Source organism: Sylvia atricapilla, chromosome 9, assembly GCF_009819655.1.
Source record: "Sylvia atricapilla isolate bSylAtr1 chromosome 9, bSylAtr1.pri, whole genome shotgun sequence".
Classification (NCBI taxonomy): domain Eukaryota; kingdom Metazoa; phylum Chordata; class Aves; order Passeriformes; family Sylviidae; genus Sylvia; species Sylvia atricapilla.
In genome coordinates this window covers 10,945,952-10,963,604 of record NC_089148.1, presented here as the reverse complement: position 1 = coordinate 10,963,604, position 17,653 = coordinate 10,945,952, and the positions used below count along the sequence as shown (strand labels likewise).

Genomic DNA, 17,653 nt, shown 5'->3' with positions numbered 1-17,653 from the left:
AAGGAGCAACTTGCCCTTCCTGACTACAGCTGTTCCAAGATCTGGTGCTCCAGGGACTCCAGCTGGGGCTGGACCTTTGTGAGATTGATGCAGCACTGCCCAGAAGCACCTTCCTTTCCTCCAGCCAACTTTCAGTGCTCATTGACCAGGTCTGGAAAAGCACCCTCAAGAGTTTGGCCACCCTCACTGCCTTCCCCAGGGCAAACCTCACTGAATGTCCAGAATGGGACTAACATTCATGCTTCCATGGCCTGAAACTTCACAGCCAGAGAGCTTTCACCTTTCTGCAGAGTTTCATCAAAATCCCTTGTCGGTGTGGAAGTGGTGCAAAAACTAGCTGCCCCATAAAAAACAAAGAATTTTAAAATATTTTCAGTATGCAGATGCCTTGCCAAAAGCACAGTAAAGAGCCCACCGTGAATACATAACAGAAATAAAAAATGTTTGCTCATTTCTAAATTTCCTGAGAGTTTGCTTAATGTCAGCAACCCCAGTTAAGAGCAGGAACATAAAACCCTGTGACAGCCACTGAACCCCTGACCCTGATGGGCAGCTTTGCCGAGACTGGTTTGGAATCATTCAGAACATCAGCCTGCATCTTGTTATGCTCACTGCAACTGATGCAATCCTCTGAATCTCTTCTCCCCTGGACATTTTTAACTCTCTCGGGACAGAAGTTATTTTACTCTTACAGGAATATGATCCAGGGCTGCTCTGTTTCTTCAGGAACACTTGGGGAACAAGGTTTCATCTAGTTTTTGTTTGAAGCAGTAAGTATTTCGTAGGAGCAGAAGATAGCTTTCATCTGAAAACGTTTTCATATCCTTGGAGCAGCGAGGCAGTGAGAAAGGGACTGGAAAAGAGCCTGCCATTTCCTTTCCTCCCTGGCTCTTGGACTGCTCCTGACCCAGTGTGTGTGCGCATGCACTCTCACCCCCTTGGGCTGCTCTTTTACACCGGGACTTCCTTGTAAATCCAACTCATCTGGTCAAGGCAATGACTGAAACACTGTCTATAAAATTATGGCATTTTTCCACTTGAAAAAAAAAATAAATTAACACTTCATTTAAAAAAGTTATTTTTAAACCTAGCTGGCTTGAAGCCACCTTTAGTCACAACTAAAGTGAATTCTTCTTTTCCTAGAATTCAATGCCTTCCTTTTCTAAAATATACTAGTTTTAAAAAAGTAATCTCAGTAAATGCAGAGTTTACACTTTTGACTACACTGTTTTGCCCTCTGACATATCAGCAGTTTACCTGTCAACAAACCCAAACAAGTCTTGACTTCTTCTCCTTTAGAGACATATCCCGAGCAGGGACTTGAGCAGCCCCAGAGAAGAACCACTCATCTCCAGCCTGAATCTGGCCAGGGCACTTGCAGAGCATCGCCACAGCCAGGAACAGAGTTATGTCTGGGAGGGAAATGCAGCCCCTTCAGAAACATGGCCAGACTTGAAAAGAAAGCACCAGAGCTTATTCCAGTGCAAGACACCTCCAGCCTCATGGTACTGCACTTGCATTTACATGGAAGAGCCAAGCACGAAACACATGAACTGAGAGCACTGTTGTCATATAAGCAGGGAGAATGAAGATCCTGACTTCACTATGTTCCCATTTTTCAGGACTGTCTCAAGAGACAGGAGGACATCTGGACTCCTTAATGAAGTAGCTGATCTGGAATCTGGATTTAGTAACACTAACTCCCCCTTTAATTTTTTTTTAATTTTTTTTTTTTTTTTTTTTTTTTTTTTTTTTTTTTTTTTTTTGGGAGAGAAAAGAAAGACTTCAATTTAAGCCATTAATAGGTCACCAAAAAGTATCTGAAGGACCAACAGGCAAACTGACCTGACAGGAAGAGTATTTCCCTTCTCTTTTCAGGGGGATTCTGCTGTTCCTAAGAGAAATTCAAACTAAATAACACTGATTTGATGTTCAGTGACTGTTTGTATGTGCAGCATTACCTGCACTGTGACATAGACTTCAGTCCTACACATTCTGTAAAGGGTATCAGGAAGCACAGCAATGCAAAATAATTAGAAGGCAAGAAATTCATAGTCACTATCCGTAAAAAGTAATTTAAAAAGATTTTGGTTTCCAAGTCAAAGTTTCTCAAGTCTGAGCTCAGCATTTAAGTGGTTGGTACTTTGAATCAAGTAGAAATTATTGGCTAACTCAGGGCTTAATGATGACAACAAAAGGTGACTTTTTAAATTAAAAAGTGGCACTCTAAGGTTTCGAGATTTTCCTGTTGAGTGCCCAGGAATTCAGAACCCAAATTTCGTAAGGACCCAGCATCTATACTCTTTTAACCTAACAATGGTAGAAGCACATGGAGATGGACTCTGGGAGAATGGTTCAGGTTTGATCTCGTTTTCAAACAGCAGCGTCTCTAGGGCTCTTTTGAGGGGATTTGTTTTTTAAACAGGGGCAAAGAAGATGCACAGAGTAAGCAGCAAATCCACAGTGGTGGGTTAAGAAGCTCTCAGCTCCTCTGTCTTCAACAGCTGGGCTGAAGCTACAGAGCTCTGCACAACTCTGGACAATTCGCACTCATTCCCCATGCAAGGCTGTGGAGTTCAGTGTTAATATTAGCAAAATGCAGCTTGCCAACATGTGCTTGCTGAATGAGGTAGGTCTCCATTACCTCATTCTACACGACCCTTTTACAGATTTTATCCAACAAAGCTTCTGAAGATATATTATCTTTAACCATGTGAGAAATCTCACTTACAGTAATGATTGTGCAACAATAAAAGTAAAAAATAAAAATGATTAGTAGTCCACTGACGATTATAAACCCTCTTCACTTCCCTTCCTCCCCCTTTTTCTTACGGACTCATTACTCCCATGTTTATTTTTACTTTTGTAAGTCCAAGAGTGCAAAGCTAAAGGCAGAGGTATAAAAGCAGCCACAGTCTGAATGGATGAGTGAGGACAGGATCTTGACATGTGAACATGACAGGATCCAGTGTATGGACACCACACTGGGCAGCACTGGAGGAAGGTTACAGCTCTGGTAGCAACCCAGGGAAGCTGTGGCAGGACATTAAGGAGGGGTTATCCAGCTTTTCAGCATAAAGTTGCATTAGAAGCTTTAAGAAACTGTCATCATTCTCAATCTGTCATTCCTCTCTTCCCCCTGACCTCTTCTCAGAAACTCTCTGGTCACCTCTCAGGTTTATCCATGTCATTTTCCAACTCCATTAGGTACAGAAATCTCAAAAAGACTGTGAGGTTTGAGCTTCTGCAGGCAGCTGCAGGTTGGTTCTATCTGTCCAGCTGGGATAATGTGATATCCAGACTCCAGCAGGAGTGATCTGTGTGAAGGAGAAGGAGGACACACAGACGAAGAGACACGAATTCTTACACAGAACTGGGTCAAAGAGAAGGATCAGGATGGTTCCTGGAGTTTTCTTTTGGAGTTGTCTTCTGGCTGGCAACCCAGCCAGATGGAGAATGTTTCTGACATACAGCAAGAGCTGTCCTTGGCTCAGAGTGAAGGAAGAGTTAAGAGCTCCCAAATCCTCACATCTCACAGGCCTCTCCTCTCCCTGCTCATGGATATCCTGCTGAAATCTGTCAGCTGCTTCTGCTGCTGACCTCCCTGGGGTGCCCCACAGCTCACAGCTCTGGAGAACAGAGCTGGTCCGTGCAACTTCTGACCTCCAGACCCAGTCTGTGCCAGCCCCAAGAGCTCAGTGGTATCCCATCTATCCGCATTTCCCCTAACAGAGCACCTACAGTCTCCTCTGAGCTCAGAGCAGCATCCAACTGCAGCAGCAAAGCCTTAAGCCAGCATGTCGTAAAGAAACATTATAAACACTACCTTGACATTTTCGTGTACACAGTTAACATTTACATTTCACACCACCTCCTATGTAAAGTCCCTCTCTCCAAGCCGTCAATACAGCAATTCTCTTAACCCCCTCCCCACCCAACACTAAGAGCACCTTCCCTCAGGCAGGCCAACAAAACAGAGTATTTTTGGTACTTCTGAGCCCAGCCACTGTGGAGACAGGAGTGGTCAAAAACTGGTTAAAAATACAAAAATTAGAAGCAGACAAAATTCCCCAACCTTCAAACCTTTAAACCTGGGTCTTTCCCAAATACCCCAGAAAGCTTCCAGCTCACACAGAGATGCTACAGGCAATATTCACAGGCTACTTTCAATGTTTGCTGTGAAGCATCTTTGACGCTCCACATTCATCTTCCTAAGCGTTAACATATCAAAACAGGAAAGGGGGGAGGGAGGTGGGAAGTCACAAAAGCTGTGTAACTCTTTTCTGAGGTAGACAAACTCTCTACATCTTATTCCAAAGTGCAAGATGTCCAACTTCCACTCTTAAGCTCAGTAAAAACGGCATTAAAAGCCCAAACCCTGGGAACTAACTGCACGATTATTCGTCTATCAGATCAACATCAGCAAAACTGTCTTTTATGTGCTGCTTGCTTTCAAAAAAAAAAAAAAAACAACCCTACCATGCATATTTCAGTTCTCCCTCTCCACACCCCACACCCTTCTGCTGGTGTCCAGCTGGAACACATCAAGGGTCTAGAAGCCAAGTCAAATGTTGACCCCACCCTCCTCCCATCCATTTTAAGGCACCTTCAAGCCAGTACCCTGATCTAGTTCAGCTTAGCCAACAACGCCAGGCAAATCTGTTATTTAAGACTTTAGTGCTGGGTTTTTATAACTGCCCATTAATACAAGCTTTGATGTATGGTCAAAAAAACCAGCTGTAATGAGTTTCATCAGACTGTAGTAACCTTTCCTCAGAAGGTCTTTATTACTATACTTCACAATCTTTGGGCCCAATACTTTATAGTATCATTCTTGCTGAACCTCCTTAAAGACAGCTCAGCAACACTTAACACTCTTTCCCCAAAATTAAAACAAAGAGCCAGTAACAGTTTTTCTTGAAGACACTTTTGCACCCCATTTTCATCACATTTTGCTGTTAAGAGCATGCAAGCAATAGCTGTTACAAGTCCTTCAGACAGGATACAAAAGGATTTTGTAAAAGGACAAACAACTTACTTTGTTGCTCCCCTTTGCAGGATGCAGCACAGAAGAAGAGGGGAAAAAAAAGAATATTAGTATATTTATTTTGCATGCATTCAGCCTAACTTGAACAGTTCTGGAAATGCTCAAACCAAATGAGGATCTGACTCAGGGAACATTCACTGAATCCTGCAGTCAGACAGCTTCCAGGGGAACACAGGACATGCGCAAAGGATTTAAATGTTCAGCAGAGCGGCTTTGCTCACTACACAAACATTCTGATCTCGCTTTTGCTTCCTTCGGCGGAGATCAGCAGCAGCTCCTGGGAAGTCAGAGGATGCAAGTACAAGGGAGAAGAAAACGAGGCCTGAAGTGATGTAGGGATGGGATGGCCAGCCAGAAGGATTTTTGTGTGTTGGTAGCACTGAACTTCCAGTATGCAAAGCAACCCACTGAACCTCTCTGCTGCGCCTTCCACGACTAAGCCATTCCATACAACTTGCCAGAAAATGGAAAGTTTCAAGATTCAAAGCATTTAAACAAGCAAATATTGAATTTTTAGATTAGTAATAAAAATAAGGAGGAGATGGCATTGGGGGGGGGCGTGGGGGGAGAAGGAATGGGCAGTACTAACAAGGTAAAGGTTGCAGAGCAGGTACGACAAACATCTGGGCTATTATTTGGTTTAATTGTGAGTTTTTGCCATGAGCTGGCAATGAACAGTGTATATTATACAGTGGGAAGCCAGCACAAAAATAAACACCAGCCTACACCAGTTGAGAAATACAGTCTGGAATGGTTAGTCACAACGTTGTAGTCATTTTTTTAACAAAACAAGGAGAGTTTTTGGATGCGTCGGTCCAGAAACACAGCCGTAATGTCAGCTGGTTAATGGATATCCCATTTCAAAGTGAATTTGCCACAGGATGATTTATATCAAGCAAGCTGACTTGCATATGGGTTGGAAAAATAAAAACACTGATTCATTGCTATCTGGGTGGCTGACAAAGGCACATGGATTGCAGGAAGGAGGTGACTTGGCAAACAGCAAAGAATCAGGGGTTCACAGAGCAATGCTGAGGGCTGACCAGAGCTAATTCATGGGACAGTGAATACAGGAACATATTCACTGTCTGCATCCCCATGGCCAGAGGGACAGGGAAGACAAGCAAAAGGAATCAAGGAAATGGAGGAAGGGAGTGATATACAACCTTTAAAACATTAATGAGATTTGCTTAGGCAGAAAGAAAGATTATAAAGCTAAGACTTGGACTTCAGCTTACAGCAGAGACTCCATGTTAGTGGCAGCAAGTACTGAGCCCCATTACCACTGTAATCAAATATTATATATAGTAAAAAAAAATCAACAGAGAAATGAATATTCTTAGTTGAGAGGTTTGCCCTTGGTGAGAATTCAGAACACATCTCTTTAACTGGTGCCGGATTCATAGTTTTCCTTTAGTGTTCATTTCTAAGCAGCAATTCTACTGCTGGTGCCAAATCCCTGGATACTCAGAGTTCCCAGCTGTGCCCAACAGGTAAAAGAAAGCAAGAAGTTCGGTCTGGGAAGGGGCTAAGGCACCTCTTTGCCTTTTTAACTCTGGGATCACAAAATTGGTCACTGAAGTAAACTCAAGTTACTGCCATTTCCTGGCAGTCCCTCTACTTAAAACATGGTCTCTGAATCCTTGAAGGAGACTAAAAGATTGGGGGTGTTTCTAAAACTATTTTATATTGTCAGAGGTTGATGTGAAAACGAGGAGCATGCACGGATTTTCAAGAAACCGGCTCCTTTTTATTAGGAGCACCGGATCTTCTATGGTACCTGGGGCCTTGGAGATTTTGCTTTGCAAAATTCAAAACTCTTAATAAAATTTTGGAGGCCTGGAGTAGCACAGAGCATCTTTCCTGAACAGCTTGATAAACTACTTGGGCAAATTTCAAACTACAGGCATTTGGAAGAATAATATTTACTCTTTTTATAACGTAAAGATAATTCCAGCCCAAAGGAGAACTGTCTTTTGACTCCCTTCTATTTCTTTCAAGGAAGTCTCTCATCTTGCATCTAAGACTCCTTTGACAGATCAACTTTAAACAAAAACAAGAATTCTTTGTAAACATATATATTTTGAATACCAAGTATTTTTAGGGGGAAGGGATAGACAGGAAGACAGAAGAGAAGTTCAGAAACCCCATTAGTCTGTCTTGTTTAAGGATGAAGTACCAGATATACCAATACGACAAAACCATCACAGAATACAAGACTGAACCAGAGGCTTTTGTGAAATCATCATTAAAAACCTAAGCAAGAAAAAAACAAAGCAATACAGTATATTGGTCCAAGTAATTAATTAGGTAACCTTTTGTAACAAATTCTCATTAATGGCTTCTGATATTCTTAGGTAGGAGCAGACCTACTGGAACAGCAACATACCAAAAATCACCAACACTTTTTGGTGTTTTTGGTTTTACTTTTTAAAGATCAAGTCTCAGATATCTGGTAGGTCTCCTGCTAAAAGCATATTTGCACTATTCTCTCAAAAAAATCATCATCGTTATGGTCATCACTCCAGCACTACAAGAATTTCTTATTTATGTTTTTATGGTAGTCTCAAAATTTTGTATGAAGAGAAGAAGCTGAGCTTGTCTGCATGAATAGCTCCTAGAGGATGCAGACAGAATTATACTGGAAGCTCTGCAGGCTTCCATAAGGGAAAAAACAACCATAAGGGAAGAAAAGATGAAAGTAGAAGACAGCACAAGAGCCTGGACTCAAGGAGCCCGGCCTTCCCATGGAAAACAATCAGGAAGAAGAGCAAATTGAGCAGAATCAAGGCGTAATTTCTCAGAGCAAATCTTCCACTGAAGGCATCCAGCACTCACTGCAGAAAGGTGAGCTGTGCATTATGGAAACTTTCAAAGGCTCAAATGACAGGTGATTCTGCTAGTCAGCCTTCTCTTTGGATACATCTCCTCAAACCTTCACTTCAAGTAAAATATCAAGATATCTAGGTCCAAAAAAAAAATTAAATAGTAGCTGGACATATTCTGTTTCCCAACTTTCTGTCATTTCTAGTAAATTAATAGAGGCTTTTTTTATTGTATCCTGTTCAATTTGCTCCACATGATGATTAGTTGAGTAAAACTGCCTTTGGAAAGCTTTAGCATGTGTTTCATACACAAAAATGATGCAGTGAATAAAAAATAAATATACATGATTGCCTGGAATGCTTCTGTCAGTTCTGTAATACAGAGCTTGAGGGAATAAACTCTTCAAAGCACATCTTTACCTTAGAAAACATTAACAGAAACAATGAAGCTCAGGAAACCCCAAATTGCTCAACGCTTTTACTACATGGATCCAATGAGAAACATGTTGGAAGGTTTGGTTTGTGGTTGGTTGGGTTTTTTTACATTGAGGTTTGACGCACAAATTGGTCTTAAAATATTTCATTGTGAATATTTTGGAATTACCACAGACTCGTACGATGAAAAGGCTGCTCATTCTTGAGATATCTGCAGACACTGTGTTTTCCCAGATGATACACTTGGGTTTTTTGACTCAAACAGAGCAGCTACTGGCAAACCAGTGAGCTTTTAACTTACTGAGGATTTATCAGGATAGACACCGGCTCGTAGCAGAGATGCCTTCCAGCTATCCACCTCCTCTTGGGAATCACAGGCTAGCTCAAGGAAACGGTAATCCTTGTAAACATTCCTAGAACAAAGAGCACCACATTGTAAAACTAGCATTTTACTACTCTCTATCATGCACACAGCATTTTAAATTAAAAATCCTTTGGGATCAGAAATTACTTAGTAATTGTTTCGGACAACAGATTTTATGGGACAGGTGCTTGTTTAATAATTACATGGAGTACTTAAAAATATCTTAGTATGTTAGAGCACAGCTCTGGAAATAATAATCAGCTAAAAGCACCATGAAACTACTTAAAATCAATTTTCCTGCTTTTGCTAAAACAGAGCACTTTTAGGGGTAAAAAGGACACTGTGATGAAGAGGACAAACACATAAGACATGCCAGTGTAACAGCACAGCTTGTGATGAATTGCTGCTGCAACCAATAAATACCAAAATCATCACTGATGTAACTCCTTTCCTGTGTTAAGTCCTTTCAGTCCATTTTATACCCTTTTTAATTTTTACACATCATCAGTAAAAGCAGAAAAAACCCAACATGGACAATCAAGGTATTTTTAAACAAACAAAACAAACCTCTGATGTCTCTCATCACCAGTAAGAAACTGGGACATGTTTAAGTAAATCTCTTACAGGTAGTTCACATAATGAGAGAAATACAGGGAATCACTTAATGGAAGAAAAGAGAAAGGAGGAAAAATACATCTGTAAGAAGGTGGTACTTGTAAATTCTTCAATAAATAGAACAGATTTTCCCCTTACGGTTTAGCCATTAGTTTTCTGAATTCCAATTCCATACACAGACTAGATCCCTGTACATTTGTCAGCCAACGGGGTTTTTAGGAAAGGGCTAACTGAAGACTCCTTTGACAGATCTTAACTGAAAAGGGTTAAGAAACCACATTTTTGCTAGATCTTAACAGTTGCACAAGGATCAGTCTTCCATCCCAACCAGACTGTTTTCTTCCCTTAGCAAGCTGTGGAGGAGAGGGTCTGCTGGAGATTGCTTCACTCTCAATGACAAGGGGCCCTTTGGTTTCATTATGCAACTACAGAGGTCATTTCTCCCACATATTTTGAGGAGGAAAAAACCTGAATTCACTGTAGAACAAGGAAATAAAGCTATTATGTCATTGCCTAGACATATTTCTTTAGCATTCAGGGACTGGTGGGATTTCACCAGCACACTGCTGGAACTCAACTGACTTGATGTAATTCCCACTCACAGAAGTGATTCTCTCTTAACCAACAGTGTCACCAGGCAGCTCACAGCCTCAGGAAACTGGTTAAAAAAAGGTAAAAAAGTGTAGTTGAACCAAGCATGAAGCAGCCATGACACCAAATCATTAAATTATCACATATGAAACCACAGTACAGCAACCAGAACACACCCACTCTGAAGAGAGCAAAATGATGTATTTTTTAGCAGGCTCATAAGTTGGATTCAAAACTGCAAAGAATAAAGGACATACTCAGATTTATTTCCTTACGTTGGTGACTCAGTTCTCATCAAATTCAAAGGCTAAATCTGAGAACAGAGCACCAGGCTTGCACTACTCCCTTCAAAAATCCAGACTAGAGGTGCCACCAGGGCATTTCCTTCCCACAGAAACCAGCCCTAGAGGTCACAAAGAGGCACTAATGGGCCTGATCCCATAGTTTAGCCAAAGCCACTGACAGGATGAACAACTGAAAGCTCTGTGGATTTGTGGATTCTTTCATTGATTGAGAAATTTAAAATTAATCCTTTTTCTTCCTTGACTCCAAAAGCACTCATCCTGTCTTAAGGCAAATAATAGCCTGGATGACCTTATCAGATGCTGTTACTTTAAACTGAGAAAAACCCTCTATTTTATTCAATTTGCAATATTGTGGATCTCCAAGTCAACATTTGCTGAACAAAACAAAGAAGTCAATTAAAAAAAAAAAAAAGAAAAATGAGAAGCATAATGAAATTGCCAGAGGAAAAAAAATGCTTTAATTTATTGTCAGGAGAAACTTTCAATGAGATAAGCTTTTCTGGCTAAGATAACGAAGCAGCTATAACTTTGAAGAAATAGGAAGCTGAAATGGTGTAAGAGTACTCTCAGCAAAGATGACTAAAAATAACAATAGAGCAAATAAAGGCTGTAAAACATAGTGATAGGGAAGTTCCAAAAACACTTATCTGCAAGAGCAAAACAACATGACACCAGCTTGTGAAAACATTTTTTCAGGCCTGTCATGTTATATATTACACTTTTTGGCATTTTGTGGCTTGCTCCAACCAGCGTGGTTGTGCAAGCAAGGATTTCAGCCAAGTGCTCTGAACACGTGGGAGCTGACAGTCCTGCATTCTGTCTCTGTGCCAGGACTTCTCCTGGGGCTAGGGACACCTCATGGCCCAGCAGCTGATGTCTCCACCATCTCCCAGGCCCTTCTTTCCCCCCCCATTGGATCTGAGAGCTCTTTTTTAGTGCAGCTCGTTCTACTCCACTGCCACTGCCAAAGGCACAGCACGTGTGAGGAGCTGAAGGCTGCAGACCCTGAGTGCTCCCAGGAAAGTCACAGCAAGGCAGGTCACAGCAAGGCAAGGGGATGCTTGTACCCCTGGTTGGCTTCCTTGCTGCTAGACTGCCCCGCCTGTCTTTCTTCCAGAAAGCCTGACAAGCACAGGAACTTTCCAAAGGGAAAAAAGCGCCAAACTAATTTCTTTCAGTAACTTCTGAAAAGAGTGTGTCCTTTTCCTCTTACCAGTGGAATCTTACAAAAACATATTAACATGTTTTACTCATTAGGAATCCACTGGCGTCTCATGGAAAGCTGTAAAGGCGTTCTTGAAAACAATTTAGATTTTCTGGTTTTTTTCTCTCTTCCACTTCTTAAAATTGCTGAAGACATCAGCACAGCAACAGTTACTACTCAAGCCTCACCTACGTTCTCCATATGGAATACTGTGAAGTCATGTTCTCACTGTCATCTCCATAGCAGCTAAATGAGATGTTAGACATCAAAGAGTATGACAAAATGAAGGATACCAGGAAAGATGAACTCTAAACAATACCAATCTTGTTGATATTCAGGCATCTGTAAACCTAAGGGACTGCAGAAACAAGATAGATTCAGAAAATGGGAACACGCCAACAAGTACCAGTTGGAAATTGTATTTCCCTTGAACATTTGACATTTCTTAAATGTTAACACATAAATGAGGAAACTGCAAAGCTGTAGGCATCTAGCACATCTACCTACTCCACTTCCTCCTGGAGTCTCATCACTGTAAAGTAGTATCACCCATAATACATGAAAATGTAACTCTAGTGGCATAACTGGAAATGAACCCAATATTGATAATACTGCCTTTTTTTTCCCCCGAGTGAAAAATACAAAAGGCTACTCTTTGTTATCTGCAGATTTTATTATACCCTAGATAAATAAACCTCAACTCGGAACTGCATTTCCACTACAACACAACTGCTCTTGAGAATGACCAGACAAGTGGGCTAAAAGCATCATTTCCAGTTCTGGAAAGTTCCACACTCGAGACATGCCTTCTCTAGGCCAGGCCCATCACCTGAAAGTCCTGCAGCCACCCAGCTGTGACTTTGCTTACCCTACAACTTCTTCATTTTATCTGTACTTTGATTTCTTGATTCCTTTCCCCTGTATATTTCAAGGCCTAATACAGAAATGTCCATAGGTGTTCCTTGAACTCCTCCCATCATAAAAGAATCCTAACAGAACTGGATTAAAGTATTTGAAAATGCCCAAGAGGAAAGTGAAAAATGCGAGATAAGTTTGAAGAGTGATCCAGCTGTGAGTTACTGAGATTTCCCTTCTACCCACCCTGAAGCCTGGGCTGTCAGCACTGCCTAGGGAAGGCTTGGCTGCCTCTAAACCAAATCTCTGCAGTCCAGGACCAGGGAGTGAATACCACACCTGAAAATCACCCAGAAAGAACAGCCCTTGCAACATCAGTGGGTTTTCTTCCATGGTGGCTGCACATCATGCCGCTGCTGCACATCCAGATGGACTGTATCTCTTGTAATTTCTTAATTCTAAGAAAAGGTTAAATATTTATCTCCAGCAAACCTAGAAAATTTTGAAGGGCAATCACTGCAGGTGCATTCCCAGTTAGCATGTGTGCATATATAACCATGTGCATGGAGAGCTTTTAGGCTGAGTTGGATCTGGATTTCACTACACAAAGTTGTACTGGATATACATGAAATTTCTTTTTATAAAGAGAAAATACAAACCAAGATTAATTAAAAATGCATTTATTCTTGCCAGTGTGAGAGGAGACAGAACAACCATTACACAGCAAGAATACCAGTGACATTTTTTAGAATTGGGCCTATAAACTACTTGAATCCTCCAAAGAACACAAACCCATATTTAGCTTCAGCAGTCACACTGACACAAGTGAAGCTACTCACAGACTGAAAGATAAAGAAATATCTTCTTTTACAGATTTTACAGGGTGATTTTTGTAAACATTTCACCTCTATTAGAATGGAAGCAGAATTGAACATTAGAAGTCTAGAACTAAATGCAAATTGGTCCCATTTTATTCAATGAAAAACACAAAAGATTCAATTATTGGGTATTTCTTACATCATTGAAATTGAAAACATACAGAATATGAGTTTAATGAATAGTCACCTAAAATGAAAAGGAGAGAAAATAACAGAATCCAGACACTCCAGCTATTGGGAAAGGTAATAGTGGATGAAATTGTATGTTCTCTATCTATTTAACCTGCAGCTCCACAGTGCACACTATCCTTACTGAAATTTAGTCTTACTCTGTGATTTTGAACACCTGCAATTGCACAATGGCTGGTTTGAATATATGCACCTTTTTTTTTTTCTCCCAAATAAGAAAGCTCTACCAGAAGCCCTGCAAATCATATATTTTGAAGAAACAAAAATGGCCATCTGCTCTGAGTTAACAGCAATGACTAACATTTTCTATCAAGGCATACCATGTCAGATCACTCCAATGTGAATGCTAATTAAAATTAATTACACATGGCTCTGAAGATTCTTTTTTTCCTAATATCCAGAAAAGCCAAGGAGACAATCTCTGAGACAATGTCATGAAATAATAACACTTTGAGATTTTGCCACCGACATCATGTGAGTGCTCTCCCAAAAGCATACACATCTTTTCAAGTACACACACCCAAACCACACACAAACCCCCACAACTTCAAGGTGCAAATGAACAGAAGATGTGCTGCTCAGTATATAGGCCAGCCATGGCAATGAAGTATCCCAAGTCCTATATGTAACCCAGAACAGAAATGCAGCCAAAACTAACACCACGCAGGCCAAAATCCACAGTAGTAACAGTGACTGCCACTAAAATATTCCATAAGTCCCTGGAGGAGAGGGTTTGATGCCTTTGGCGGTGAGGGATGGAAGCCTGGTTTGGAATCTGCCTCGGGGCCACACAGGCACAAAAGCTGCCCCCAGCTGTCAATACCTGCACCATACGCTCTCCTCTTATTGGTCATGCAAAAAATATTTGTTAATAATGACAAAAAAGAATATATTCCAGAAAAAAAACCAAACCAAACAACCAACCCTTTTTTTTTCCCCTCTTTTTTTTTTTTTTTAAATAAGGGAAACCAGTTGGCAATAAAGGCTAGCTATTCCTTGGCTTTGTATATTTTTCCTGTTCTTAAATCTTGTACTCTCCATCATTTAGGACTTTGTTTAGAAATGTTAGCAGCTTTTTTTCTGGATTAAATTTGTAGGGCTTTTTAATTAAACAGATTCTCTCTCTTCCATTTCGAACAGAGAGGCTCTGAATAGCTTACAGTCCAGCTCTTCCTGGGGCTTAGCTTTCTGAGTAATTCAAAACAGTAACTAAACATACATCTCATTTTAGGCTTTCTCCCTTAGCCTGGCTTCTATCCAACACCTCCTCTGACCCGGTCTCCTTTCACTAGTTCCCTTTATTTTGGCTCTTGCCCAATTTCCCTTATATATGGATAGCAGTTAACCAGTTGCTGCCCATGGCCAGAAATTCAGTACTCAAAGCTCTAGTAGATTTGGAGACCCAGAAACAATTTGTCCTCCATCCCCTTCTAGATCAACACACAGCCAACAAGAGCTATCCTAAAATATGCAGTGATTCCTTTCCCTGAGTGGACACAGTGTAATTTCCTGGGTCCCACTAGACACCACAGTTCCCTGTGCAATATGATTCCCGACAGACAGAGTGTACTCAGGAGTCAGTAGCTACAATTCCTCATCTGGCAGTTCTATTTTCAGTCCTATTGTGTGCCCTCAAAACCGCCTTTGGCTTGCTCTCGTTGGACATTCATCTGTTTGTCAGGTTAAAGATCTGTGTTACAGACAGGCAGCTCTGGAGCAGGGATGGCAGCTTTTGTCCCACTGCTTCATGATTACTGAGGGGCATTTTGCTCTCAGGAACCCACTCTTCTGAAAGCAAAAGGAACAGCTCTGTGCTTTGCACTTGCTCCTCACACCCCTCTAGCACACAGAACCACAGAGGTGAGGAAAGCAACACCGTTACTCAGTTTCATCTGGGTCCTGGTTGGGCAGAAAGTAAAGGATAAGGAGAACTGGTGGCATCTTCCTCTGCAAGGAAGGCAGAATTTCACACACTGCTTCTGCTCCTTTGGCCCTGAGGAAAGGAATGAGTCTGAAGAGGGACAGAGAAAGGAACTCTCACCAGGCAACCCTTCCTTACTCTGGGGTTGCTACTCTAGTATTGGTAGGGAAGGCTTGAAAATTCACCAACTTAACAAGCACTTCAGCCTACTACCTTTTATAACCCCCAAACCCTGTACTTAGTAGAATCCCTACTCCTATAAACAAGAATTCATCTCTCCAGGATGGAAGAAGAGGTGGAAAGAAGCTTTCTCTCTGCTTCTAGCAAATGAAAACAGGTCTTTTTACTCAGCATCATTTCTTTAATTAAAGGGAAGTATTATAGGAATGGAGTTGTAATACAGTAACACAACAATTTCTTGACCAGTAAATCAGGAAAAAAGTGTAATTACACTACTGCAATGGCAAGGGATTACTTTAGAACAACAGACAATCTGTCAAAATAGTACCATGTGCATCAACAGGGCAAGATCAGCAAACTAACAATTGCTTGCCCTTCTCAGGGGAGATGGAAAGGTGCAACTTGCACAGATCCTTAAGGAAACATTTAAGACTAGAGTTCTTGTCCCAGGCCACAGTACTTGGATAACAGAAAAAGCACCAATAAGTGAGTAATTTTTACAAGAAGTACATGAAGAATAAATCAAGTATTTGGAATGAAATCCTGTAAAGAAAGTAAATTTTCTGAGATGGACAGAATTGTTTTCTTGTTTTTGAGCTCTGAACAAGAGTTACCCACTCAGCAACGAGAACAGGACAGGTTCATCTACTGAATGTGAGTTGAGATGCTGACAAAATCTTCCCTTCTCCATCCTTAGCTCTGCCTAGAAAGTCAATCTGTGCCTACATCAACACAACTTCACAGTCAACCCTACAGCAGTACTCCAAACATTCTTTCTTTTCCTATAGCGTAATTATTTTAAAATACTCGATATATTTGCTCTCTTTTTCCAGTCTAAAAACACCCAGACTTGCCACGAGTTTCCTGTGGAGAAGATGGTTAACACAAAATAGCCCTCACTGGACAGCTTTAGGTTTAGGGACACACTGCTTGAACCCACAGCTCATCTTCAGATACTGAAAGGCAGGCTTGTGTAGATAGACACGCACAAAAATGATTCAGGAATCACAGGGCACTCACTTGAATTTATTTTGGTTTAATATCTAATACTCCTAAGGTAAGGGAACTAGAGGAGTCTACTGCAAAGGTCTTCCATAGTGTCTATAAATTAAGTAGATGGTCAATGCAAAAACTTTGAATTTATTACTTACTTTGCAGAAAAACAAACCTAACCTCTCTGTTCTTTAAGTAATACTGTAAACTATTTCAGGCAAAGTTTTCCTTTTCCCACCCTCACAATTTTTTTCTTTCTTTTTTTTAAAGATTTAATTAGAAAGTAACATGAAATAATTGAATTATTTCACAACACAGCCTTTCATAAACACACAATTATGTTCATTTCATGAGAATTTATCTTCACTGTGAAATCAATCGTCACAGTCTCCATTTACTCTACATTACCAAGTCACATTTGATTCCTGTCAGAGAACTGTTGACTTCTGCAGTAAATCAAAATGACAGATACTGTTAGTTTCCTTCACCATCTATCCCCAAGTTGGCTAACTCAAGATGGTTTTTCCTTCTATGCAGTGAAATGAGTATTTTCCTGGTAACTGTATTTCAGAGCTGGAAAGGTTTTCATAAATGGAAAAATGCAGTGCATAATCCAGGAAACTATTGAAATGTACAGTATCAGAAACATATGGCTGGAGCAAATACCTATGCAGTGAGGGGCTGGGAATGAAAAAGAGAACAAGCTCATTAAAATTCTCTCTAAAGGGTTTTTTGCTTGAAAATTAAAATAATTTAATTGAACATTAAGAAAGACTTCATAGTCAAGGAAAAAAAAAATCTGCATTTATGGGGTTAAAAAAAGAGATACAGAATAATCTCCATGCTATCATGGAAGCTGGAACAGATGATTGTGCCTTTGTTCTTTAACGATCTACATCTTAAATAGCAAAATGGTTCCATAACCAGAACCCTCAGTGGGCAGACTTCGAAAGCTGATTTCTTTCTCAGCTGCTAAGGTTTTTTAATTAAAAAAAAAAAAAAAAAAAAAAAAAAAAAAAAAAAAAAAAAAAAAAAAAAAAAAAAAAAAAAAAAAAAAAAAAAAAAAAAAAAAAAAAAAAAAAAAAAAAAAAAAAAAAAAAAAAGCAACCACTCCATCACCCCCCAACAACAACAACAACAACAACAAAAAAAAAAAAAAAAAAAAAAAAAAAAAAAAAAAAAGTCAATCAGAAACAAAGTTAATTTTTTACATGATCTTTGAAAAGCAAACCATACTCACACACATACACA

The 17,653-nt window shown here is 40.3% G+C and overlaps 2 protein-coding genes across 3 annotated transcripts in view; one reads left to right on the top strand and one right to left on the bottom strand.

The window, feature by feature from the left end:
- The window catches only part of PDE4DIP (phosphodiesterase 4D interacting protein), a 389,196-nt gene that overhangs the window by 340,898 nt on the left and 30,645 nt on the right, over positions 1-17,653 (top strand). The gene's annotated exons all lie outside the window — the stretch shown is intronic.
- Positions 1-17,653, bottom strand: part of LOC136364791 (dynamin-3-like) — a 65,844-nt gene that overhangs the window by 45,920 nt on the left and 2,271 nt on the right. For both annotated transcript variants that reach the window (XM_066324855.1, XM_066324854.1), the window contains exon 2: positions 8,609-8,720. In XM_066324855.1, coding sequence (XP_066180952.1) covers positions 8,609-8,720 — 112 coding nt within the window. The remainder of the gene's footprint in view (positions 1-8,608; positions 8,721-17,653) is intronic.